Genomic DNA, 27,699 nt, shown 5'->3' with positions numbered 1-27,699 from the left:
TCCCGTGAAGACCAGCGTGATAGAAAATAGATGAATTGATTCCCTGCATGTGTGCTTATAATGAAACATCTGGACTATTTTGTTTGTCATTACACTTTAATTCATTAATCCCCATGTATCAATATCCCATGTTCATTTCTTCCTTACAGTCCCTGTCAAAGTTATCCAGTTACTGCTTTATTACACAATCTTCATGCACCGGGCAATGTATTTGATACAACAGTGTATCATGCACCAACGACTATACACGGTACACTAGTACGGAAAACTACTAACTACAATGATTCTCTTTGACACTCACAAGGTGGCATCACATGAGGCGGTGTATAAGTGTGCAAGATGCAGCACACATGATCATCTACCAACTTCACCAGTTCCGATTTTAATATACAAAAATACAACACCATCATAACAAGTAGAGATATGCTGCTGCCGAACAGTTTGTGAGAAGACCACAAGTCATGTCGCATTTCCTTAGGTCTGAGGCTCCTTTTGCTTGTAACGTCCTCAGGATGTCATCTCAATGGGGCATTTTCCTTCCTGGAGCTATTCAATCCCCGATTAGGGGATTGAATTGATTTTCCGCTGTTATTTTCAATCTTCACTGTGAGTCGACCCATTCATATCCACATGGGGTCGATGGATCCATCTGTTTGGCCCAGATTGCCTGACTGTTAAGACCTACCAGAGCGCCACTTAAAGGGGAGGCCAACATACACAACCATGCTAGACACATTGATTACTCAGTTCATTAATCAACTCATTAAAAAAAAAAACTCAACTCCTTCAATTTGAATTATTCATTTAGCATCAAGATTTTTAACAGTTTTATACTTCCAGCTGTTTATCAGAATGTTGTGCACAAAAGGCCGACATCAAGCCACAAATGGAGGAATGGACACACGTGAACATTGTACAGAGTCTGCAGAGGAAAGTGAACGCTGTTACTTCGGGAATGTGGAAGTCAACCCCACTTCATTCAATTTTCACTTCCTGTAGGTGGACTGAACACATGACCGAATACTTTTGTCTACGTTGTGTAACTGAGTGATGCTGTTTGCTCAAAAATGTCTGATTTGGGATCCTTTTTTCCCCTCACCTGTTTTTCATTCAAAATCCCAAAGATGGAATGTGAGAGAGTCTACTGTTTGTAATAAGACTCATAGGAATGTCTTTCAAATAGTTTGTTTTGCTGAAATTCTGCCCCATGGTCATGCGGTGTGACTGAAAGTTCAAGATGCCGTTGTGTTCCCGTTCTGCGTTTAATAGTAGTCTTCGTAGTTCTTGGAATTGAGGCAATAGAGGATGGCGCCTCCAAAGGAGAAGATGGTGGATCCCCATCCCAGGCCATAGCCCCAGTTGAACTCGTGGTACACCCTCAGGGTGATCGCCTCGATGAACTTGATGGGGAACAAGACCAGGCTGCACGTTTGGAGCACCACTGGAAAGAAAAGTGGGAAAGGGGCATTGTTTACATGCACACTCGGCGGTACACTTGCACAATCTCACATTAGATAGAAGATCTGACTTTGTGCACTTTGGCTGGATATTAATGCTCATAGGTGTAGATTAATGACCGATGAGCACATCTGCCTTACAATTCTGAGGACCTGGGTTCAAACCCGGCCTTGCCTGTGTTGGTTTTCTCCAGGTACTTTTTCTTCTCAAAAACATGCATGCTTTGTTTACTAAAAAGTCTAAATTGTTTATTTATATGTGCCCTCTGATTGGCTGGCGACCAGTTCATGGTGTCCCTCCACACATGGAAGTCTTATATGTAATATAATTGATTTATTTGTTCAATATAGGCACTATTATTGGGATGGTGCTTTCCATTCATTTCGTTTTGACACAAAGTAATTCTCAATATATCTAAAGCTGTTTCTAATATATTTGGTTTGTCATACAATGCTACTAGAGGGTCTCAATATAAGAAAACCTTTCTACAAGACTTCTACAATAATCACAATATTGTTGAATAAACTATTTCAAACTGTACATTATTATCTTTTTTTTTTTTTGCCTCCTTGGAAGGATTACCTTAGCGTGTGTAAAGTTTACCTAATTAAGTGTCCTCCTGCAAAATGAGAGGGTTTTTTTTGTGTGTGTGCCTCTTTTTTCAGTTTTCACATTGTAGATGATTTGTCTACCTGCAGAGAAGAGCATGATGGCCACGGGCTTGTAGCAGCGACTCCTGGAATTGGAGCAGAGGGACAATAGGGCCACGAGGAAGGAGACCAGCGTGAGTACGGCACCTCCGAGCAGCAGGGCCAGCGTGGCGATCTGCCAGTCTACATGGCCACAGAGAAGCAGGTTGGATTGAGATAGGTAATGCCTGGATCAGACTACAGGATTTTAACCCCATTATTGGACCTATTAGCTGTCGCGAGTTTTTACCCGGATCGCACTTGAGATAATTTGCCGGGAATGACAAACTTTCTCCAGTGTGACATACAATAATCCAAGACCAACAATTTGGCCGTATTGTATTAAACGGTACGTAAACATACTTTAAGCAGACCTTGAATGGAGAGTCCAAAATGTCATCTTTTGACCACTTGCTCACACCACACATTTTTTTCACCCTCTTTTACGGTGGTATCGGAATACATGTCATGTTGTGCTGCCATTGCCTGACCAAGATAGCGCAGGATTTTGTGACAGTAGTCTGAAATAGTGCAATGGTGAAAGACCAACATTGTCTGTAGTCTGAGCCCGATATTAGGCGAAAGTATGTGATGGCTTGTAACATTTTGACACGCGCATGTGAACATGAGCACGCTGCTTTCACTGCTTCAGTGCAGGAGGCCAATCCGTGCCGGAAAGAAAGAGAAAACACGAAGCGTATCTGTGAGGTGACTCAGATCATGAGTAACCATCCCACCTGACAAATGCCAGCTCAGCAGCGTTCTCAGCATTTCATTAAGGGAGGGGGGGAGAGATCTGACAGATCACTACTGCTTCCCGTCCTTACTGGAAACTGAAATCAAACTAGGAAGCAAGCTCCTATATTCTCTCTGTCAGAGGTAGTATCAGAGTCACAACACAGCCTGGGCTGGGTGACTGCGGCAAGGTGGCTCAGCTGGTAAAGCGTTGGCCTCACAATTCTGAGGTCCCAGGTTCAATCCCGGACCCGCCTATGTTGAGTTTTCATGTTCTCTCCATGCCTGCGTGGGTTTTCTCCGTGCACTCCAGTTTCCTCCCACATTCCAAAATCATGCAACATTCATTGGACACTCTAAATTGCCCCTAGGTGTGATTGAGAGTGCGGCTATTTGTGTACCCTGCGATTGACTGGCAACCAGTTCAGGGTGTACCCCGCCTCCTGCCAGTTAACAGCTGGGATAGGCTCCAGCACTCTCTGCGACTCCCATGAGGATAACCGGCAAAGAAAATGGATGGACGGATGGATATATATAGATATAGATATATATATATATATAGAGAGAGAGAGAGAGAGAGAGAGACATATAACAGCACGTTGGATCAGGTGGTAAAGCGTTGGCTGTATGGAGTTTGCATGTTTTCCCCGTGCCTGCTTGGGTCACGATTAAGGATGCCAGTCCGAGCCCAACTAAAGACCATGCACTAAATTCCGAGTTTGCTCCCTGGAGGTGCTTTTCAAAGTCATAACTTTCACTTGCCACTTGTTTGTATTTAATAAGTGAAAGAAAACGGTTACAATAAAAATATATTTTTACCATTTAACATTATTTCAGTTCTTGTTGGATTGCGGTTGATACCGCAGGTGTTCCTAACGCTGTGACCAGTGAGTGTAAAGTACATTGGCCATGTATTGAAGCAAAGTGTCTGCGATGTGCTGCTTTACGGGCCTAATTATCCATGGCTTGTTAACTGTTGATATGTAGACCAGGTCTCCTCAGCCTGGACTGAAGAAAGAGGAGCGTTGCATGTAAACAGGTGCTGAAAGCCATTTAAAGAAAAATCTCTGCAAAGAAATCAACCACATAAAAACACTTGGGAGGCCAGGGAGTTGTTCCAGAGAATATTTCTGTTCTTTTGAGGCAGAAAATGATTTAAACCTCCGGCGGCAAATTGATGGAACGTAAGCCGCTTAAAGTATAGTTCCCACTCTTGTGGGAGGGAAACCAAGGGGCCTTGCGGCTGAAATATAAACAAACACTAACTGCTTTTGTCCAAATATGGTCCATGCTCAAGTGTTTATAATAGACCCTCTCACCACAGGATGTTAAGAGTAAGTCCTCAAAAAACAGAGCAATCTTTCCCTCCGGTTTACAATAACACGTAGCCTGCCCTATCATTGTAAAGGTCTGAGTGGCTTGACCCCGAGGGTGTTCCGACCCGCCGCTGGCGAATGACACTCGGAGTTGTGTAAACATAGTTGAGAAATTGTGTCACAAGAAAGGAGGCTGTAGAAAGCTAAATTATCCTTACACTTACACTTTGAATAGCCAACATTTCTAACAGACGACACTCGGAAACTGAATGGTCTTGTAGTACTTTGACGAAAAACTCAAACGACAGTATGGTACCAAAAACAAAAAAAAACCTATCCATCTGATGTCTGGATTTGTATAGAGCTTTTCATAATTTAATGTTTGGTGTACTACAGTAAAGAGACGGCATTGGCGGAGGTAGACTTGTTGAGGCGGGCCAGGTCTAAAATGGTGGAGCCGAGTGGCTGAATTCAGCTACCTGTGCGATATTCCCTCGCCAAGTGATGATTTTTCCATCACAACTTTCGATAAGCTATAACACTAACTACACCACCACAGTAAGCTAAATAATTTCAGACAATTGATCGCTCACCTCCCAGTTCCTACATGTCAAGAGTATACGACACTTTGTATTCTTTTGTTTAGCTTAATTGTGTGTCTATACCCTTTTGCAAATGTATTGCTTATACTGAGGACAATATTGCTAAAAGAGGCACAAAGTGTAACGTTTTTTTTTACTTTACTTTTTTGAGTTTTGAAGTCATTCACATGTTTTACTCTTAGAGATTATGTGCACAGGGCTTCCTCTTTTTACAATAGAACTCTGTTCTGATGGCCAGATGAATTTATGTCTGAACCAGCTGTAGTTTATCCCCAAAATACACAAACACAATAATAAAGTAATGATTTGTAGTTTATTGCAAGTTCTTCAAAAAACTGCAACTACTGTGCAATCACCTGAATTTGTGGTAAAAACTTCACATGGATGATTACTGCCAATGGCCAAAATGTCTTCTCGTTATCAATACTATGTTTGTAAAAGGGTATCGACACAGAATTAAGCTAAAGAAAACTCCAAAACAAATTTGAGATGGTGTCGCAAACATGAAGCTGGTTACCGATCATTTTCATTTGCTCAGGGACTGCCCACAGTTTGGAGTCTGCAGCCCAAAAAAAAAAAATGTCTGAGAAATATTTTTGGCAGAGATTTTGCTTCAAGTAAGAGTTTTTAGCCCCCCTACCATTGTGCTGGTATTCGTTTACTGTGGAATATCATCAAACATTTCTACCATGAGCTACACCAGAGATTGTGAACTTCACAAACTCCTGCAGAGTTTATACAAAAGAGGAACTGTAAAGTGTTAATTTCCCAATTCCTGCATGCGTCCTAATACTTTTTTCTCTCTCAAGTGTCCGCCTCTGTGGGTCAATTTGGTGCCTACAGCTCCATCGTGCTTCGAGACTGCGGCGTCAAGCTTAAGTCTTATCAGTGAGCAGGATGCAGCGAGTCCTCTCGTTTCAGATTTGGAACAGGCAAACACAGCAATCGCTTGCGCGCTTAAAGGCTTGACAAGCGAGAAAGTGCCAAACAATTAATCTCTAGCCGGTCTGATGACAGATGGAAAAGGAGATACCTAACTCAGTCAGTCTGAGCATTAACTTATTGGGGGGTGGGGGGAGTCCTCCTGGGCACCAATTTAGTGTTTCTTGCGCACAAAAAAAAGGCGTAAGATGTGTGACAATGAAGAGCCTCAAGTCGAACTGTCTCTTTCTCTCTCTCTCTCTCACACACACACCCACTGCAGTAAACAGGAAGACGTTCGGTTAAGCGAAGAAGCCCACACCGAAGCCTTAACCCCTTCCAGATTGCTGAGACAATCGCCCAAATGCAGAACCACTAGCGCTAACGATGGCACGATGGATCTTCTCGCACGCCGTCTTCACATTCACCCGATCATGTCACACCCGCTTGATATCCAGACATACTGCGCTCTTCTTACAGGAGCCTCACACATTCCTCCTTGATTCGGAAGGTGGCATGGGAAAACTTTAAGTGCTCAAGGGCCATGTTTGATTTAAAAAAAAAAATTGACACGTATATATATATAAAGAGAGAGAGAGAGAGAGAGAGAGAGAGAGAGAGAGAGAGAGAGAGAGAGAGAGAGAGAGAGAGAGAGAGAGAGAGAGAGAGAGAGAGGGCAGCACGGTGGTGCAGCTGGTAAAGCATTGGCCTCACAGTTCTGAGGACTCGGGGTTCGATCCCAGCCCCGCCTGTGTGGAGTTTGCATGTTGTCCCCGTCCCTGTGTGGGTTTTCTCCGGCCACTCTGGTTTCTTCCCACATCTCAAAAACATGCAACATTAATTGGACTCTCTAAATTGCCCCTAGGTGTGATTATGATTGTGATTGTTGTCTGTCTCTATGTGCCCTGCGATTGGCTGCCAACGAGTTTAGGGTGTACCCTGCCTCCTGCCCGGAGACAGCTGAGATTGGCTCCAGCACTCCCACGACCCTCGTGAGAATAAGATGCAGAGAAATTGGATGGATATATATTCACACATTCATGTGACAAAACGACTTGTTCTTGTTTTGTCATTTAAAACAAATTTGTTAACCAATATTTAATGACATAAATGAAGAAAAAACATTCTAAACAGTGTTACCTTGACTTCAGAGTGCCCCAAAATGTTGCGGAGACTATATTTGAGTTAGAAGTGAACTTGAGATATGCATTCATCACTGACACACTCCGAGCTATTTATTGAACAGGACAAACAGTCAAATGCAAAATGAGAAATTTGCAAGGTGCGGCTGCTTGCCACTACTCACACCCGGATGCTCACACACACACACTAATCGGCCAACCCGAGCTCAGATTCTGATGACGTTAACGATGGCATGCCCTTAAAGACGTGCATCCAACACATGAATACTACTGCATGTAGAATAATTGCACTTATAAAACAAGTTCACATTACAGTATACTACATGTTTATTATGTATAAAACAGTGCTATTTTCCCTAGACACTTGACAATTTTTTTGGGTGGGGGGCGAGAGCAGAGATTTTATCCAAGTCATTTTCACTGGGGAAAATGTATTTGCTATATGAATAAATTGAGTTAGGAACTTGGTCACAGATTATTATTTTTTTTTAAATCCACGTAGTAATTAAAGCACGAGCAATACCAAGCAAGCAGTCAGGAGCACTGTTAACAAGCCTCGATTAGCCACGGCTGCTAAATTGGGAGCATGACTCAAACGTAATGGAGTGTTACTACAACACTAAATGGTATCATTTTGTAAATTTACAATCAATCAAAATCAAAAAGTGGAGATAAATATACCGATAGAGCAGAAATGTTGCTAATTCCATGTCCCTTCTGAATCCTCTCAGCTGCCTGAGGTCCCTTCTCTCCACTTCTTTTTGCTAGTCTTATGACCAGTTGTTAGCAAATGAGGGATGGGCTTTTTTATTATTTATGTATTTTTACTTTCTGGTGGTGGATATTCCACTACAGTTTCAGCTAAGCACCTGAAACCCAAGGGAACAATTGAGCGTGAGGCTGTTCCCACGAGTAATCGAGAAACAATTGGCATCTGGTCAATCACAACCTTAAAGCAATTAAAAAAAAAAAAGAAGGGTGAATGCAACACATATTACAGGACTCTTGATATTGTAAATGCCCGATGGGCCGAGATATACAAGAATGCAGGCCCTCATTGGCCTATCGCTGTATCATCCATAAATCCAATTTCTTTCCTTTATATATGTGTGTGTGTGCCCTGTTGGGATGTTAGATCAAGCACAATGGAGAATCTGCATCCCCTTTATTGCGGAACAATTTTACCGTGTCACACTGGTGTTTGTAAGGTTTCTCTGTTTCTGTGATTTCTGAGTATCTTAATTCAAGTTTATTAAAGATCACACTCGATCAGTTGAACAGAAAATAGATTTTGGGGGGGGGCAAAGACAAAGCACTAAGTAGGAATAGAATGAGAAAAGTAAATCCTTCCATATCTACGACAAAGAAACATTAAAAATGGATGTTGCATGAGACTGTAAGCGCTACACCTTGTGAAGGAAGGACAGGACAAGATAGGACAGGACAAGGACAGGAGAAGAAGCATGCAAGACAAGGACCATGAACCCGGCTATACAGCTGAAATATGGTGGAACTGACAAAGTGAATTATAGAAGTTTGTGAACAAGTATATAAGTGTGTGTGGGGGGGGGGGAACATCAGCAATTCACATATACATCAGTTATTTGTTGTAATAAGTTAGTGGTCCCACAGCCAGTGTAAGAATCTCGGGGGTGTGCACCTACAGAGACCTGCAAGTGAATTCACACTGTTGTGCATGCAAAAAGATGGACAGAAATATCCTACAATCGTGCCTGCTATGCAAAAGCTAAGGACCCCACTCAATCCACCGAGGACAGGACCGGGAGAAGGGGTCCGCTCGAGAGCAACCCTGTGGACGGGACACGTCCCACGCCGAGGGACCCAGGACGGTCTGCCGGCTCCTCCATGGTGCCCTGACAACTGGCCTCTCTGGCGTGGCTGCAGGGACCCAATGCCGCCATCCCGCCTCCACCACCACCCCACACGCCCCACCGACCCAATTTCATTCTAAAAAGTCGCTTATGCTTTCTCCTTCATACTCATAGTTGATGAGTGAAAGGGAACATATTTAGCACAGCCAACTTTTTCAAGTATTTAGAATCTAAAAGCGTGTCCATGTTGCCTTAGTAAATGTGGAATATTAAGTCAAAATTGTCCATGCCTTCCAGGGTTCCAGAATTTTTTTCTGCCAAGAGGCCCAATATACTGTATTTTCCGCACTATAAGGCCCACCGCATTATAAGGTGTATAGAATAGACGCGACAGTAGAGGCTGCGGTTGCATTATGCATCCATTAAATGGAGCTCCACTAAAGGCTCAATATTGATCCATATATAAGGTGCCCCCGTTGGCTTTTGAGAAAAATTAAAGGCTTTTAGATGCAACTTATAGTGTGGAAAAGGCGGTATACAAGGTCATTCAAATTTCTCGACTTATCTATGTCATTAGCGAAAATCTATCCAGTGCTGTCAACAGAAGAAACACATGTGTGCTGACAAGTTGGCGTTCTCCACGGAGGCGACCAATCTTATCCAAATATGGACAAAGCAGATACAAAACTTGTACAATCATGAGCAGCTTTTAGTGAGCCCTATTGTTGTCACTCGTGAGACAAAATTTTCAATGACAGTTTTCTTCTAAATCCAAAGTTAGCGAGTCACTCTGTGGAGGTCTAAGAAGCCAAAATACATGAGCTTTAAACCGCTGAGTGGACAGCCAGTGGATCAAAGTAACAGGATTTGTTTAATGCCCAAAGCGTGACACCGAGGGGCGAATAACGGCGGGACACGAGGTATTGTTGGGTCTGATAGCTGCACTGGGATTCCAATCAATAAATCTCTCTGAGTTTGGGCACCCAGAGGAAATAGCTGCTTGACTGTTTGCTGTTGGTAAGCCGACACAAGAGGTTAGACATATTTATAGGGTACCACGGTGTACTTCTTCTCTGCAAGTTGGCGGCCTGCCTGACCCCCACTTAGTGAACTCTTAAAAGGGGAAGACAACAGTTTGTCAGACAAACAGAAACACTGTTCACGGCTCGGCACAAAAGCCCAAACATAAGCAGAAGTACTTGAAAGGAGAGGACTTCCAGATGAGGTTGGATACAGGACAACCTCCAAGGTCCAAAACATTGCATTCCACAACACTGGCCATTTGTTTGTATTGCCACTTTTTCCACGTCGGAAACAAAAGTAAAACTACAAAATGTCAATTCCAAGTTTTAACGGTCAACCCCAGAAAACCTGGAAAATGTTATTTGAACCATTATACAAATATTTAAAAAAGGCTATTCACTGAAGACTCAACTACACTAAAATAAAACCATTAAAATAAAAATGTTTTCAAACATTTAGGTGTGTTATTAAGAATGTTGTTCCTTTCCAGTTCAGGTTTCTATAAAGCCAAATAAATTATTTTTTTGTAGTCCATCAATTGAATGAATTGTATAGTAATAAATTAAAAAGTAATAAATAATCCCATCTAAAATGTGTTTTCAATTTATCTATTTAAAGATAAAGTTCATGAAATACATACTGTATTTTTTTTTTTTAATGTGGTTCTCATTCCTGCGGTGGGCTGGCGACCAGTTCAGGGTGTGCCCAGCCTCCTCCCCTATGTTAGCTGGGTTGAGATGGGACCCTTGTGAGGATAAGCCGATCAGAATATGGATGGATGGTTTTAATTAGTTTAACAGAGTCCACATTCTTTTTTCCTCATATTATTTTTGTATTTTATTATCGTCACGCAGCCAGAAAAAGATGCGTGTCCCACTTTCCAACATCACAATGAATTCCATTTAGTCTTTTATGGCCAAATAAATCTAATCCAAACCTCACTGGGTTTTTTTGTTTTTTTTCCCCCCATTGAGGCGTCCCATCCGTGGCACCATCCGAGCAAGCACCGCCACTGACCACACACATAAAAGCCAAAGAAAAAGCAAACCACACTTTTCCTAATCTTTCATCTACTCATTTTGAAAGTTTGTTTTATAACCTTTAAACTCTTGTTTCTTTTAAAGGTTTTATTGCATGTGTGTTATGTTTTGTTAGTCTTAGTCTGAGATATTTCCCAGATGGTACACAAGCAGTACAGTAGTGATCAAAATAGTCATTAGGCGTCTCACACAGGGCATCATTCAAGATAAAACTGACACTAACCAACCGCATAAACCCCCCAAAAAGCAAATCATACTTGTCTTTTTACTAATCCTTTTAAAGTTCAACTTTTCTGTCAAAAAATGACATGCAACATATTTGACATAAAACAGTTACAGAAAAACAGGAATACGTTTGGTTCTAAAAAATCGTGCAGGCTGCCTTAAAAGGAGCTATGGGGCTGAATGGTCCATAGTTCACTACTAGAGTCATTTGTTTTGTACTTTTTGCTCATTAAAATGAAGCTGCCAGTCATTTCCAGTCAGATCAAATGGTTTTGGAGCAATTGGTGAATAAGTCATTGCCCTTGGGACGCTACATTTTCATCGGCATGTCTCGGTGTCACGTCAGGGGCAGAAGTGGAGACCAAATTCACTGCATAGTCGCTATAATCAGAGGAATTTACTGGACTGTCACGTGGAAGTATTTATGGTAGATATGTTGTGGCTGTCGGGTGGAATGCCATCCATCCATTTTCTTAGCCGCTTATCCTCACAAGGATTGTGGGGAGTGCTGGAACCTATCTCAGCTGTCAACGGGCAGAAGGCGAGGTACATCCTGAACTGGTTGCCAGCCAATCGCGGGGAACATAGAGACAACCCAGCCGCACTCCCGAGGCTCCAATTAATGTTGCAAGCTTTTGAGATGTGGGAGGAAACCCGGGTGCCCGGAGAAAAGCCACACAGACAGGGGGAGAACATGCAAACTCCACACAGGGAGGGTTTGGATTGAACCCAGGACCTCAGAACTGTGAGGCCAACGCTTTCCAGCTGCGTCACCGTGCCGCCGGGTGCAATCCCCGAATTTCCAAAATGACAATTTTCAGGAAATATATATATTTTAAAAAACTATGACCATGTTCACCAATGAAAATGGTCAACAGAGCTGCTTATCATTGGCTTCTTACGCTGACATCACAGCCCAAGCAAGTTTTCGACTGCTATGTATGTAAATAATAAGCCTAAAATAAATACGGGGAGCGTGGGGGGATTGTTTCTGCAGACATCTTTTTGAAGTCCACATCTATAAGTGCCAATGTTCACACCGTGAGAGGGGATCTTATCAATAAGCAATTTTGTGTCCAGCTGCATTGTTGCTCCATTCTGTTAATTTCAATCATAACTACTAGAGTAACTACAATATAGTAACTTGTTACCACTTCGTTGTTCCATGCACCTGGATTACAATTGACAACTCCAGATCCTTAACAGTGAAAAATGAGCATTTCTGGAGTCTTGCACTTGTTTCCCAGGATACTAATCTCCAGGCATCTGGATCTCTGGGGGGAGTCCTCCGACTCCGAGTTGGCCTCGCTTGTGGGCCAGGGAGGGGACACACAAAAGGCTCATTTTGCCAGTAACAAAAGGCCGTAGGAAACCCCAGCTGGCCTCGATGAATTCCCACATCATTCCCTAGACAAATATTTCAAGAAAAGCTTAGAGCACATTTAAATAGAATGGTGTCCCAATCTCACCAGTCTTTGATTACACGCTCCCCCTACCCCCCCAAAAAATAAAAAATTAAGTTTATTTCCCACGTGAGCTGCCTATTGCTAACTCTTCTCTTTCAAGTGCAAACATTTAGCCAATTATTTCAAGTCATTTAGTAGCAGTCTCTTGTGGGTGATCTTCCATAATTGGAAAACCATCTGCACATTTTCGAGCACTTCTTCCACCCTTATAGTCATTTTAATATGAATAGAGATTTTACTTCACTCAATTATTAAAAAAAAAAAAAACAACAACAATACCGAAGCGTTTTCAATGCGCCCCTCACCTGTGGCCAGCGTGCTGTTGCAGGACCACTCCGCCGAGCTGACGGGCTTCCAGCAGGATTTCCACAAGGACAGGTAGTACTGGTCGTCCGCCGTGACCCACGCCGGACTCAGCACAGCACCCCAGTCCAGGCACAGGGCGAGGAAGACGCAAAGCAGCCCCACCAACTTCAGGGGCGTCAACGCCGACACGCGCACCTCCTCTGTCCCGCTCACGGATGAAGACATGTCGAAGGTGTTTTAGGCGTTCAAGAAACGCATCGGGGTGCACGCCGGCCTGACTTTTAGCACTTGGACGACTTCAAGTGGTGGCCTTCTGCTCTCTGGACAGCGTGTTGTGGTTCTCGGGATGGAGCTGCCCCGACTCCGGTGGACGTTCGCGCCGCTTCTGCTGCTGAGGAGGACAACGAGACTGCTGAAATAAGACGCGATGCTACCCCCTCCAGATCCTAGAGCCCACCATGTTCAGTGGATAGAAAATGTCTGCACACTCCTGTTAAAATGCGCGGGGGGGGGGGGGGGGGGTGTTTTTATCGTAAAAATGAGACGACAAATCAGTTAAAAATGTTTGCCATCACTAATGTGACATGAAACTTGCATGACTCAAATTTAGATCAAATACAGAGGGTAACTAAAAATAAGCAACCGAGATAAACTTGCACAAGTGTGCCCACCTTCTTATAACTGGGATCTTGCTGTGTTCACGATTAACCAATCGTGGTGAAACTTCTGATAAATGAGAGTCTGCGCAAAACCGACACAATTTAAAGATTAATTTCCAGCTCTTAAGAAAAAACTTCTTACCATTCATGCTAAACTGCCTGTATGACCTGACAGTAGAATAATTTTTAAATTAAAAAAAGACATTTAATTATTTTAAAACTGTGCACAGAGAGTCAAAAATAGCCAATCAGAGAGTGTTGTGACAACAGGCATGACTTTGCACACGCCCACCATGCATATGCAACATCACGGGGACATACTGCAGCCTCTCAGAGAGCAGACTATATCATTTCTTGGCTGGATTATTTAATTCCAGTTAGCAAGAACAGTTAAAAAGAAGGAATTGGACAGCTCTCAAGACATATCAAGGGTGAACATTTCTAACAAAGGTGTCCTATAAACAGACAGCTGCATGGTTGAGTTTAGAAACCTAATGCAGATTGTCACATCACAGTTCTCACAAACTCTTTGGATAAGATGATCACCTCTTGTATCTTTGATTTTACATTTTAAAAAAATACAACACCAAAGCAGAAACATGTCAGTTGTGGCCGACCGTGAGGCGCATTCTGAATCTGTCCCGGCTTGGGAGACGCAGTGTCCCTGACTCCACGTCAAATCCAGTGGTTCACTGATACACTCTCAGCCCTCCGAGTTGCACTCTGAGGCAGTCAGGTGAGTGCGGCAAACCGATCTCTTGATGGATCAATTTTGTTGTAATACTGCACAAGTTGATTGAGATGCGGGTGTTTCTTTGGGCAGACATGAGATGGAAGGGACGTGCGTTTGCATGGCGACCTAAATGAGGCTACATTCATGTCTTGCCAGCAATTCAAGAACCGTATACTTTATTGTCTCTTTGAAAGCCCTTTAATTAAGCATAAATGAATTCCATTTGTTACAGTTGGCTTTTCTTGACATTTTTGTAGGCACGTTACATGACAAGCCATGGTCCAGAGAGAGTTTCCACAGGTTTGTAGGGATCTACGCTAATGGTTGAAAAAAAAAAAAAAATCAAATCCAGAATCAACTTTAGTTGATACTGGTCAAAGTTAACCTTTAAAGGTTACTGTGTCTACATTTTGTTTAAATTTTGTTTTAGAAAAAGTCATTAAGTCAGTGAAATAATTATCTTTTTTTCGCTGTCAAATCTCAAAACAGTTCAAGTCTGCCTCAAACAGAACCCAAAGTGTAACAATTGTGTATGTTGATCCAACCATTTTCTGAGCAGTTTAGGGAGAGGGGGAAAGAAAATCCCTAACGCATCCCACACCATAATGTAATCAATTAGGATAATCCTTTAGAGTCATATGATAAGTGGGCTTTTGCTGAATTTACTTACAATCTGGGGACTCCTATTAATAAAAGGAAAATTGGAATCTACTGTAGAGCTCCACCACACATACGCATGATGCTAGCTTGGCTTCCGGTTTGTCGAAATTGTCACTACTGGGATGGCAATCTTTCCATTGCCTGATACAGAACAGTAAGCAAAAGCAAAATCGTCGGAATGTTAACTAGCAACCCCTATTTTTTTTCTTCCACAAATGTCAAAAAGCAGTGAAGCGTGTGAAGTGTAAAGCTCCTTAGTTCGGTCATAAGAGAGGGTGAAGGTGAAATGGGGGAGGGGAGGGGCAGTGTATAGCATACAACTGTAGTAGAGTGGTTTATGCCATCAGTAACACTCAAATAATACTCAGTAATACTCAAAACAATACTAAGTGAAATTGGTGACCTGGATAACGGCTTGGCTAATTTCCTAAAAGATGCTTTAAGGGGGAAATGTATTGACATTGAGCAAATGAAGCAATAAACTGGACTGACTATCACCGATTCAGACTGTGGTTGCTGGGGTAACCATATTTCAATTTACAGTATGTCCTTTTGGTCGCTAAAATTAAAAACAATTTAAATTAAGAGGACTTGAATGCTACAACTACCTACTTGATATGTCTGGTGTTTGTTATGGAGTAGATACCACCAAATACTTATACAGTGCTAATATTTTGATTGATCTGTTGTTGTGTTATGCCTACAGAAATCCATACATCTCTGTCAGTGGCGTAATGCCACATAAATTCACATAATATTGAAAGTTGAATTGAATCAACATTCGGTAAACCAGCCCAATTTAATTAACATATTTCACAGTATCATTTTCACAAAGTAAAAATAAATAGGACCACAGAAATAATACTAAAAAAAAAAAAGTGCCCGTACATTTTTATCCAAATGTGGTGCAAGAAGGACCCACTGCACATTGTTGAGGGTCTTGATTAAGATACAGATTTAAGAGTTCATGTTTACCATTTCAGTCATAATAATTAAATCGGGAAAGACGCTTGTCTTTTGTCATTTTAATGAAATCTTTGCAACGAGTGAGAGTCAATAGAGGAACCTGCAGTTGCTTTAAGTTTGGTCCCATCTCTGAAGAACATCGAAGAACACAGTTAAACTAAAACAATAGGGAGTCAAGAAAGAAAGGCCAATTTACAGTTATCTTGTCCTTGAGAGAAAAAAGAGGCTGGTAGGGCAACTGAGAAGGGGGGAACAATTCAGCTAATAGGTACATTTGAAAAAGTCACACAAGAACAAAGAACCCTTGAATTAAATCAAATCACACAAAAACTATGGGATGGAACATTTAACATAACCTGCTTCCTGTGGAACGTCTCGTGACCGTACGCAGAAAACATGTTTGCGGACTTCCTGTGATAAGTCCGCATACTTGACAAATCGACCCCACTCAGACACGTTCGTTTGTACATTCATACATGTATCTGCGTGCCAGCCAGTGGCGTAAAATAATGATCAATTAATTGCTTCTGATAATGACTCAGAGGGTGTCATGTCCACCTTTCACAAACTCGTGAATGCTAAATGTCCGTTCCACCCCACAGGTCCGTGGAGCTCGTGCGCCTTGCTCTGTTGAACTGAATGTAGAAGCGGTTTGTGCATAATCTCTATTGTCCAACAAATTAAAAAAAAAAAATGTTGCAGGTGAAAATGCCGAGTGGGTAGCAACTCTGGGAAACCACTAGTTCACAGTACACCAGGAGAGCAAAAATGAGAATGTAAAGCCCTAGAGACACCTGTTTTGTGTTTGGACTTCTGGACAATAGCATGCCAATCCAAACAAAAAGAACTTCAGACAGTTGTCAGTGTTGTGTGGATGAAAATATGGAAGACGAAAAGTGCTATGGGCATCAATCAGACCCTAACCCTATAGCAACGCTGTCATTAAATTCATTCTCTGGAACCTCAGAAGGAGAAGAAAAATGGACAAAACCTCTCCCTTGGCATATCTTGAGTTTCTGATCTGGTTTGATGAAATTATTCTACTCTTTTTCGATTTGGTTTAAAAATGAAAAGTATACTTTTTCTGAGAATGTTGTGTGGAATTTCTCAAATCCCTTCATCACTTTATGTCAATTGCTTGTATTTATCTGTTGTATATTTAAGTCAATATCTTTGGGGAAAGAAACACAGGCCAGTGCAGTTTTACGCGACTGCAACAGTGAAATATATCAACAAATGATTCCTTGTGGCACAGTTTCAATTGATTCAATACTCCTTTCAATAGTGCTTTTCCCCAATACTTTTCAATCGGTGTCTTTTCAGTCTCTGCAAAACATTTGATTCAAGTCTTGGATTGCTGCTCTTATTTGTTGCGATGACGTGCCTAAACGCGTCCGTTCGGTAGCTTCATGTATGTTATTAGCTGGGTAAATCCGGGAGGAGCTCGGGGGAGAGCCGCTACATGTTTTGCACGTTTTTAATTGATGTCCAATTGCTGTCGGCGGCCCGGCGCTCTGTCCTGTCCCTTTAATAAACCGAGGAGCGGTTCTTCTGACTCCCCGAGGACGCATGCGCGATGAACATAGCACCACTCGGTCAGTGGGGGGTGGTGGGGCCGAAGGGAGAGGGGACGACGATGCTGCCGTAAATGCACGTCCGGGGGAGCCGCGAAGGTACGTGATTTTACTTCAGTATTCTATTTACAGACACCGACTGATAAATGAACTACACCTCATCTCAACATTTCAATAACATTTGAGACGGAGTTCTGGCGCACCCTCCCAAAATCACCCCCTCGGTTGTCAAGCCTCAGCCCCGTTTTGCGACGTATAGTGACGGGGGAGGGAGCCAGCTAGCTGCGGCGCATCTTTTTCCGTACCAAAATCAAACCCAAACATCAAGTAGTTGTCGTTGTGTAACAGGGAGCGTTTTGCTTTTGATGTCCCTTGCCGCTGCTTGCCGTTTGGGTTTGTGCGGTTCTCCGAAGCCGCGGACGAGTCAGCTTGTCCAGCGGCCGCCATTGGTCACTCACACTGGGGCGACGGATGTCTCACCATTCTGACATTGACGCCACCTTTCTCGAAATGAAATTCATGTCGTCATTATTCACATCCCTTTTCTTGACGGAGTGTCCTCGTTCGGGTAGCGAGTGACTATAATTAGTAACCTAAATTTGTCATTTGTTGCAGCGATTCTAACAGTCTTCCTCGGGGCAGCTAACCCAGTTTAAACCAGTGTTCTTCTGCAGGGGAGAATTTGTGTGTGTGTGAAAGAGAGAGAGAGAGAGAGAGTGGGGGAGAGACGCAGTTAATTGTTGTCCTGAATTTTATCAGCAAATTCAAAAATGTTGTGTTTATCCTTCGTAGATAAATCACCCCAGGCAGACTCACAGGAAACATGGGGAGTGGTACGTTTGCATTTACACTCACTCAATTTACACTCACAATCCATCACCGATAATGTACTTACCACCCCACGTCGTCTCTGTTTCTTTTCTAATGTGTCAGTTTTCAACAGTATTTGTCAAACTCAGCTCGCTCTTTCTGGTTGTTGTTTTTTTTTTGTATGTTTTTGTTTTTCCAGCATTCAAGTCTCCTTCTAACTGTCACGAGTTTCCCGTTTTCCTGCATCATGTGTTTGTTTTTGGATCACATTTCTGAGTCACATGAATGTCATTACACATTATGAAAACAGCATGCCAGACAGTGCATGTCTCTTATCTAAATGTGAGAAACAGAGCTGATCTGTTATCAAGTTCATCTCCAACAGTTTGATGAGGGATGGCAGGATGCCAAAATTAAGAGCTTTTGTTAGTATGCAGAAAAAGTGGGCACCGGATAAGCTTTGTTTCCGTCAGCACCCCCTACCCCTTTTCCTCTTTTTGTTTGTATCGTTGTCCTCTTTTTGTTCTGAACAAACCACTCGGCGAAAACACTTTCTTTGCTCGATTTCTTCTTGTCCTCCTCCCCACTGTTTCCCCTTGCCGAGTCGCTTGTTTTCATACATTTCCTCACAATTTGCAAAATCTCCTGTCTCTGTCCCACCCCGACCCCAGTGTTCCTGCCGGCGGACGCGGCCCATTCGGTGCTGCGGCGGTTGCCCAGGGCCAACTTCCTGTTTGAGGAGATAAAGCAGGGCAACATCCAGAGGGAGTGCCGCGAGGAGACCTGCACCTACGAGGAGGCCCGCGAGGCTTTCGAAAACGACGATAAGACGGTGAGATGAGGATGAGGATGATGATGATGATGATGATGCTTTGCTGAAAACTGCAACGCTTCCGCTTTCAAAAGATTCACAAGTGGCAAAGTAGGACACAAATTACCTGACACACTTTTTGGATCACTACCTTAACGTGAACTGCCAACAAGTAACCATACACAAAATATGTCAGGGCTTTTGTCTCCTTTCCTATTTATAAATATGATAGGATAGGAAGCGAGGAGGCACCGTCCTATAACCACTATACTCAGCTATAGAAAAAAAATTGATCACTGTGAATTTTAGTTTCACTCGTTATCAATAACAATATCACATAACTGCCAAGGTATTTTTAGAACTGGCTTGTGGGTTACCCATGTGGTCCTTTGCAGCGACCAGTGGGCACCATGTTAGTGATCCTATTCCAAGTACTATGAACTACCGACAGCAACAATCCCAAATTCCACACATGAATATTGTCAATTAACACATGGATTAGCAGAAAATAAAAAATAAGCAAATAACAATACTTTTTTCCCCCCATTTTGATTTTTGCTTTCTTATTTAACCGGATGGATCAAGAACGGGATGTCACACAAATTAACTGCAATAAAGTGTGTATAAATAGTGTATATTGGCTACACTGGGCGACTGGTGAACACATTTTCCACAGTTCCGAGGACGTGGGTTCAAATCCGACCTCGCCCGTGCGGAGTTTGCGCATTCTTCCCGTGTGGATTTTCTACGGGTATTCAGTTTTTCCTCCCACATCTCAAAAACACACATGGTAGGTCAACTGAAGTCTCTAAATTGCCCACAGATTTGAGTGTGAATAGTTGTCTGTATGCGATTGGCTGCTACACACACTCAATAATAGGGTGTTACCCCACTTGAGTGAGGACTTGAGAAAATGGATGGATGGATGGATGGATGGATGGATGGATGGATGGTGGATGGATGGTATCCTTCAGTGGTAACATCACCAAAAAAGCCAAGACAAAGCAGAAGACTTATATCCTGTGCTTGGTGAGATGAAATCATCCAGGTCAATGGCATTGTTAACGATGTAATGTAGTGTTTAAGGTGGAATTTTGTATTTGCATTTTCACAGTAAATAGATATCAGGGTGACGACATCCAGTTGTTAGATGGAGCTAGCAGTGTGGAAAAAAATACTGTATTACTCAGCAAAGTTGACCACAAAAATTGGTTGATGCAAAGATTTCTTCCTCAGGGCAATAATAAGCATTCTTACAAACATATTTGCGCTGTCCGGAACAATTTGGCCACTGGCCATGTTTATCACACAGATATTCGTTGCACATGGACGCACTGTTGGGCCAGTGGAAAAACAGAAGTGATTTTTAAGACGCTATTAAACGTGTAATTTACAAATAAGATGTATGAATGAGCTCAATGGTAGTTGTTTTCTTTTTCTTTACTTAAAATGGTAATCACTAGTGCACTAATGCTAATTACGAACCCTTTATAACCGTTGGTACCACACACTCGGTACCAACATGCAGTTTAAGGATAGAGGTCCAGCCATCCTACAGTAAATATTACATTGCATGTTAGTAGTCCAAAAAAAAAAAAAAGAAATCCTTTAAATATTTGTTTTTGATGGGGGGTGGGGGGGTTACGCATACTTAATGAAATATCCATAGGATAATCAATTCTAAAAGATTCTGTGGTGACAGCCCTAGATGGACTAATTAAACAAACTTAGTTATTTTTTTCAATGAATTTGCATAATGGATAAACTGTGTTAAATGGGATAAAGCAAAATCACTATTTTTATTGCGAATTATGTCATATGAAGGTAATGGGTGTTGGAACATCTTAAAAATAGATTTTTTTTTTGTTAAGGTTCTTCAATTTGACCTTGCAATATATGAAAAAGCCTGATCTACATTATAAGTGCCTTGGGTCCAAATCACAATGTGAAATCCTACACTACCATTCATATGTGGAATGTGGCTGTTTTTTCAGGAAGTGATGATTATCAGCAGGAAGAAGAGCCAGGTGCATGATGCTGCTGCTTCTATTTGCTCTCTACTATTGTTGGCAGCTGGTGAGCTTTGTCATGTTGCTGAACGCACACAATCGCGTCGCTTACGTCATTTGAGGGCCTTTTTGGGGTGATTCAGGATGATTCAGGATAGAAGTATTTATGAAGCGGACACCCCCCTCCTCGAGCCATCACCTTATCATGGTGGAGGGGTTTAAGTATCTCAATGATACTAGGAGATAGGAGGTTTTATGTCCTAGGGTCATCCAACTATTCACGTTCACACCTACAGGCACTTTAGAGTCGTCATTTGGTAACATGGTTTAAATTACGTCAACCAGCACTGTTGATTCTGAAGGCCCTGGGCAGGTTTGATTGCCGTGGAAACATGCAGAGACGCTGAAATCTGTTTGAACATGAAATCTGATAATAACATACTGTGAGGCAACATGATTTGTGATGTGTTTTGAGTTGTGATCACGAATCTCAGAGCACAACTGTCTTATAATTTGGGTTCTAAATGTACATCAGTGGTTCTAATAGTGTTTAGGCCTGCAGAGAAGGCGTTGCTGGCCTTGATGGCTAGCAAAGCCTTAAAGGTCCACTATCATGAAATGCATGATTTTTAGTATTCATGGGGAAAAAAAGGCAGCCAGAATGAGCCCATCCATTTTTTCACCACAAAACATGATTTTGACGTATATGGCTTTTTTTAACTCCCGCCATAAAAATCCTCTCGAGGGATTTGTTTTTGAGAAGAAGCATGAAGTGACCTTAACAGCAGTTGCGCACTCAAGCCGTTTCATATGTTTATACTAGTTTTACCTGTTGGAAGGTAGCTCTTTGTTCCTTCGTGTTAGCCAAAAGGCCGGCTCGTTGTATTGCTGGATATTATTCGAACTCTCGGGAGGATGGATTTAGTCTTCATACTTTTAAAAAAGAGCCGGTTCGTCATGAAAAATGGATTGCACAGGTGCAAAGGACGAGAGCTTCATGGGTTACAAATGACAGGTAGGTGTGTATACAGCTACTAAAAAAATAAACAATAGTGGGAGGGGGGGGACGTAATCCTCTCATAACATAACAAAAAATGTTCTTCTGCGTCGTCTCGCTCGCGACAGCTTGTTCGCTGGCGACAACTTCCACGTTGACCCCGACGCTGAGGTGGCTTGGTCGAGTGCGGGAGGAGAAAGGAGCTCTCCTCCCCGGCCGGCACGGGTCCTCCTGAGTACGCTACATACTGTCGGGGACTCTATGGTTAGTTAGTACTGAGCCGGGTATCATCAAAATATGTCTCGAAATGATAGCGTAATATCGCCCAGGTCATGTCACTCAATTGTGAGACATTCTCTTCTTCGAAAATAACTTCCGTGTTGCATAGCAAGTTGCCACTACGTGTTTTCAATGGCGAGGAGCTGCTGATGATGTTGCAGGCAATATGGCGACCACTTAGATGTTGAATGAAACTTCCGCAACTTGGCACATGGATGACACGCTTTCCGCTCATATTTACATTTTCGTATGGACATTGAAGTGAATAATGTTACATGTATTTTTCAATACAATAGCTATTTTATAACGTTTATAGGCATGACAGTGGAGCCTTAATGTCTGCTGTGCTCGTCCACAGAGGCGCTTCTGGGAGGAATATGTGCGCGAAAGCAGCCCCTCAGGTGGTCTGGAGTCAGTGGTGGGCGGTGTACACTCCCTGTACCTGATCGTGCCGCTGCTCACAGTGGTGTTCATCGTAGTGGCTGTGGCCGTCGTCGTGTTTTGCTGCCACTCCCGCAAGCGCTCGCAGCGCAGCCCCGGCCTGGGTCACTCTCACCATGACCACGTCCTTTCGGTGGTCTCTGTGGACCGCTGGGGGGGTGATTATCACCACGGCGACCGATCAGAACTCAGCATCCACAGCAGCTCTGTGGGGTACCCGGGTTCAGAGGCCGCGTCCGGTCGGGGTAGCGCCGGCGACCATCCGCCGTCATACGAGGAGGCGGTGGGGCATGCCGATGTTCACTTGGAGACGGAGCCACCGCCGCCGTACGAGGACATCATCGACACCGGTAACACAGGCGGACCCGGAAACCGTGGGAAGTAAAACAGATTACCATTTTAACGTCACAATGTGGTTTCTGCCAGCACTCGACATTTGCACTAACCTTTGGAAGGAAGCACAAAGTGAATACAGCAACACCAAATCCAACAAACATCTGTGCTGTCACACGGAAGCAAGTGACTCAAGTCGAACCTCTGATGAGGATAAAATAGGAAAAAAAATGGGTGTGGCATACTGACGATTTAAGTCTATGCTACAGGACTCGCGCTTTACTCACGGTCAGTGCCAAGTAATTCATTCAACCTTGCTTGCACAGTTCAGAAACAGCATAACAGACGGCTTTATCTACTCAGTAATGCCGCTTTATTCAGGAAATCAGGATCTAAAGCTAACTTACAGCATGCACATTCCACATGGGTAAGTGTTGATAGAAAGTCATTTGAGCAATTCTTCAGAATCTCAAGCTTCACTATTCATCGTACAAGTGTATGTCGTCCCATTACTGCAGATAAAAATGTAAGAATCCTGTGCCAGATAGATATTTACAGTGGCGCGAAAAAGCATTGGCATACTTCTCAAATGCTTACATTTTTGCATAGTTTCTCCATTTTAAAAGATTATCAGACAAATACAACACAGATGAACTTAAAATGCTCTTTTTAAATGGTGATTCCATTTATTAAGGAAAAAAATATTCAAAATTACGTGGCCCCGTGCGGAAAGAGTAACGGTTCTCTAAACCTAATAATTGGTTGGGCCATCCTCAGAACGTGCAGAATTGTTTAAGTTCAACAAAAATGGAGGGTGTTCGTGCATGAACGGCCATTTCAAGCTCAAGCCACTGCTTTTCAATTAGATTCAAGTCTGGACTTTGACTTGGTCACTCCAAAACCTTCATTTTGTGTTTTAAGCCATTCAGAAGTTGACTTGCTGGTGTGTTTATTCTGCTGCTGAACTCAAGTGCGCTTCAACTTAAGATCACCAACAAATAGTTGAACATTATTTTTGAGGATTGTCTGTTAAAGGGCAAAATTCATGGTTCCATCAATCATAGCAAGTTGTCCAGGTCCAGAAGTTGGAAAGTACTACCACCACAATTTCTGACTGTTGGTTTTATGAAATGCTGTGGTACATTTACACCAGACGTAGAGAGACACACAGCTTCTAAAAAGATCTCAGCCTGTTTTGGCCTTCATTATAGATACTGTACTGCCTTGTCTTCATTATCCAGCAAGGTCCAGGACATGGTAGTTTGCTTTTTTTGTCCACGCTAGTAAGACAATCCAGTGTCCAGTACAACTACTAGGTTGTACAAACCCATGTTTTTCACACTACTGTATGACATTTCTAAACTAGCTGGGCATCTATAATACGAGTGAGGTAAAACCTCCCGAGTTCACAACTGAATGCTACTAGTACTACTAGTAACAGTAAGTAGTATTTGTATTAGCTAACATCCAGTGGTGCGCGGATGCCAATGGCTGCATATTTTTTCCTCCCTAATAATGTAGTTGTCCTACTAGTGAGCAGAAAATTAATTCAGTAGGAGAGAAAATGTGACGAATAAGACACAGTAGTCTTACTATTGAGGACAAAGATATTGAATAAATGCTCAAATGGCTTACCATACGGTTATCAGTAATCACAACTGTTGTGCAATTTGAAGGGAATCTAACTTGATAGACAATTGTAAAGAGGGTTCACGGTGGGGTGGGGTGTGTCATATCCATGTTTGTGTCTTATGTGAAGATGAACCATCTTGCAACTGTGAAAATCTTCCCTGTGCTCCAAAGCTTCACTGCTTTGACGCCATGCTGGATGACAGCGCCTCCATAAAGGTCTTTTTAGGAGGCGCTGCAAAGGAAAATGGGAAACGAGGCAACAGAGCCGGAAGCTTTGGGGAACACGTTCTCAGGGAAGATCGTGTATATTTAATGCCACAATGGACAAAGTCCATGTAAAGCATGTGTAATGTCTCAGTGTATATATAAATACTTTATGTATAGTCTGTTGAAAGTCAAATTACAGTGAGATTGCTTTTTACTGCTTTTGAATGTGTCAAAGCTAACAAAACTGTCATAGCTGATAACTTACTAAATGAAGGCACTTGTGTTGTAGCTCATAATGAGGCCGTTAGACAAAAACTCAGACCTAATTTGGACTTTGCCAGTTCTAATGGCCTTAAGAAAAGTCATAAAATGTTGTTTTTATTCTCACCGAGTGTAAGAGGGATTTGCCTTGAGGCTAATATGTGTGCCTGAATGTATCATTTGAAAACAGACTGGACTACGGGTGTCAAACTCAAGGCCGAGGGGCCAGCGCCTTATCCTGAGCGCTCCATCATTTTATGTGGCCAGCTAAAGCAGATCTTGTGGATAGTTCATTTTTATGGCTAAATGGATTTATTCTTTTCATTGTCCTAAAATTGCAAAATATATTAAAAGATATCCTAGAATGATAAACAAATCTATGTCATAATATGAGGTGTTTATACATTTTTATGGCTTTCTGTTTTCAGTCATCGTGGCCTTCTGAGGGAAACCTTAACATAAATGCAGTCCACAATAATTTTGACACCCGTGGTAGACTGAACAATAGTTGATGGACCTAGGCACACTTATGCAATATTGTTACATACATCAAATGCAATTTATTGTAATATAGAGATACACTGAGCACTATTTTTTTTTTTAAGCAAGTTGACGTGAATCTCAGCACTCACTACACAACCTTGAAGTGAGTTGTGTTGGTAGCCATTAAACTCAGAGCTCGCTGTTACAGGATGCATTACATATAATAATGCAAAGCAAAATGCAAGGGAACCTGTAGGAAAATCTTTATTAATATCTACAAAAGTGTGGATTGATTTGTAATAAAAACATTTCACGTCGTGTTTGTGTCATGTTTCTTCCACTCAATCATCAGACAGATGTAATTTAAGATACGTTGTTTTGAATGATAAATAAACTATTAACTCCAAGGATTTGGAACTACTGGTCACGGATCAATCCTGGAGTATACAAAATCCATGGTGGACTGTGTTGTTAAGATCTCAGCTACGTACTCACCCACCTTAACTATTGGTCATAATATCAGTGTAGAGCATCTTGAGAAGCACTATATGTTCAATGTATTATCATTATTATAATTAAAAACCTTTAATAATCACATTGGAGACAGAGGGATGATATGTGTATATATATCCATCAATTTTCCACAGCGCTTATCCTTACGTGGGGCACAGCCACGCTGGAGCCTATACCAGCTGACTGGTATTAATTAAAAAGTAATTTTTAATGTGCGTGCTCAATTTCATTTGCTTGACTGACTCATCAAGCAATTAGGTTTGACAAACGGACGCTAATGAAAGGGCCCTCCGGAGAAAATGGCAAAAATAACTCAAGTACATTCACTGCATAATACAGACCTTCTCCCAAAATTTAGAATAAAGTATCTTGGAAAAGTTCATTTCCATAATTCCTTTCAAAAGTTTTACTCTCATAGAATATAGATTAAGTGAACACAATTACAACAATTTCACGTATTTGTTTATTTTTGTATGATTTGGGCTTCCAGCTGATAAAACCCACAAAATCAGGCATTGAAAAAAATTTGAATATGGTGACGAAAACAGCCCAAATTGTACAGGTCATCTACTAAACTCCAAGCAACTGTCCAGTGCAGGTGTTGGGAAACTGCCTTTTTAAATCCAAGGTTACCCTAACAGTCTACCGGTATGTTATTGACAATTAACATATCACTTTGAACGTATTTTGAATGATTTAATATGACCCTAATTTCTTTCCTTTTTTTCTACAAAAACTGAAAACTTTTAAATTTTTTGGAATTCCCGATTTCATTGGTTTTATGAACGGGAAGCCCAAATTATGTGAAAAAATAAAATAAAATACTTGAAATTGTTTAAATTGCGGGCCCTGAATCTTTAAGCTATGAAAGTTTAACTTTCTTAATGGAATTATGAAAAAAAAGTTTCCATGATGTCCTAATTTTTTTTGGGAAAGAAAAAATTAGATCTAAAAAAAATTAGATGGTTAAAATTATGATAACTCTATATCATTCCTTGCGCGAACAAATAACAATCGTACTATTTGGCCGTGAATTTCCACACGAGTCAATCATAGCAGCTGAGTTCATTGCATAATCCTTGTTCTAATACATCTCTCCTTGGTGACTCACGAGCGAATTAGTTCAACGAACGAATAATTTGTTGCTGACAGCTGATGCTAGCTGCTGATTGGTCATTCACTGAAAATTCCAAGACTGAATGACGGTACACCGCATCTCTCCTTCGGCGCAGCTGAGCTCAATTGGTAAAAAATACAGTGAAGAAAATAAGTATTTGACCACCCTGTTATATTGCAAGCTCTCCCACTTAGAAATCATGGAGGGGTCTTAAATTTTCATTGTAGATGCATGTCCACTGTGAGTGAGATAATCTAAAAAGAAAAATCCATAAATCACAATGTACGATTTTTTAACGATTTATTTGTGTAATACAGCTGCAAATAAGTATTTGAACACCTGTCTATCAGCTAGAATTCTGATCCTCAAAGACCTGTTAGTCTGCCTTTAAAAGTCTACCTCCATTCCATGTATTATCCTAAATCAGATGCATCTCTGTGACGTTGTTAGCTGCATAAA

General features: G+C 41.9%; 2 protein-coding genes across 3 annotated transcripts; one reads left to right on the top strand and one right to left on the bottom strand.

Moving 5' to 3' along the window:
* Nucleotides 1–77: 77 nt before the first annotated feature.
* tmem47 (transmembrane protein 47) lies at nucleotides 78–13,146 on the bottom strand. The gene is made up of 3 exons (XM_061825006.1): nucleotides 12,755–13,146; nucleotides 2,151–2,291; nucleotides 78–1,441 (listed from the first exon to the last, which is right to left on the bottom strand). Exons 1-3 carry the CDS (start codon nucleotides 12,978–12,980, stop codon nucleotides 1,263–1,265), a joined length of 546 nt encoding a protein of 181 aa, XP_061680990.1. The 5' UTR covers nucleotides 12,981–13,146; the 3' UTR covers nucleotides 78–1,262.
* A 4,005-nt stretch (nucleotides 13,147–17,151) lies between these two features.
* Nucleotides 17,152–25,929, top strand: prrg1 (proline rich Gla (G-carboxyglutamic acid) 1). 2 transcript variants are annotated; one of them, XM_061825489.1, is made up of 5 exons: nucleotides 17,152–17,446; nucleotides 18,140–18,180; nucleotides 18,829–18,989; nucleotides 22,612–23,044; nucleotides 23,121–25,929. In XM_061825489.1, exons 2-5 carry the CDS (start codon nucleotides 18,171–18,173, stop codon nucleotides 23,273–23,275), a joined length of 759 nt encoding a protein of 252 aa, XP_061681473.1. In that variant the 5' UTR covers nucleotides 17,152–17,446; nucleotides 18,140–18,170; the 3' UTR covers nucleotides 23,276–25,929. The 2 variants fall into 2 exon arrangements, with proteins under 2 accessions (XP_061681473.1, XP_061681474.1); XM_061825490.1 differs by lacking the exons at nucleotides 17,152–17,446; nucleotides 18,140–18,180; nucleotides 18,829–18,989 and adding an exon at nucleotides 18,998–21,044.
* The last annotated feature ends 1,770 nt before the right edge of the window (nucleotides 25,930–27,699 follow it).

The sequence above is a fragment of the Syngnathoides biaculeatus genome, chromosome 7, assembly GCF_019802595.1.
Source record: "Syngnathoides biaculeatus isolate LvHL_M chromosome 7, ASM1980259v1, whole genome shotgun sequence".
Classification (NCBI taxonomy): domain Eukaryota; kingdom Metazoa; phylum Chordata; class Actinopteri; order Syngnathiformes; family Syngnathidae; genus Syngnathoides; species Syngnathoides biaculeatus.
This window is presented reverse-complemented; position numbering and strand designations above follow the sequence as displayed.

What these genes read in the sequence shown, in the direction of transcription:
- prrg1 (XM_061825489.1), top strand. An exon ending in TCGAAAACGACGATAAGACG is followed by an intron (nt 18,990 to 22,611) that starts GTGAGATGAGGA and finishes GCTCGTCCACAG; the next exon opens with AGGCGCTTCTGGGAGGAATA. An exon ending in CGAGGACATCATCGACACCG is followed by an intron (nt 23,045 to 23,120) that starts GTAACACAGGCG and finishes GGTTTCTGCCAG; the next exon opens with CACTCGACATTTGCACTAAC.
- tmem47 (XM_061825006.1), bottom strand. Translation starts at nt 12,980, where the DNA reads ATGTCTTCATCCGTGAGCGGGACAGAGGAGGTGCGCGTGTCGGCGTTG. An exon ending in CAACAGCACGCTGGCCACAG is followed by an intron (nt 2,292 to 12,754) that starts GTGAGGGGCGCA and finishes GTGGCCATGTAG; the next exon opens with ACTGGCAGATCGCCACGCTG. An exon ending in CATCATGCTCTTCTCTGCAG is followed by an intron (nt 1,442 to 2,150) that starts GTAGACAAATCA and finishes TTTTCTTTCCAG; the next exon opens with TGGTGCTCCAAACGTGCAGC.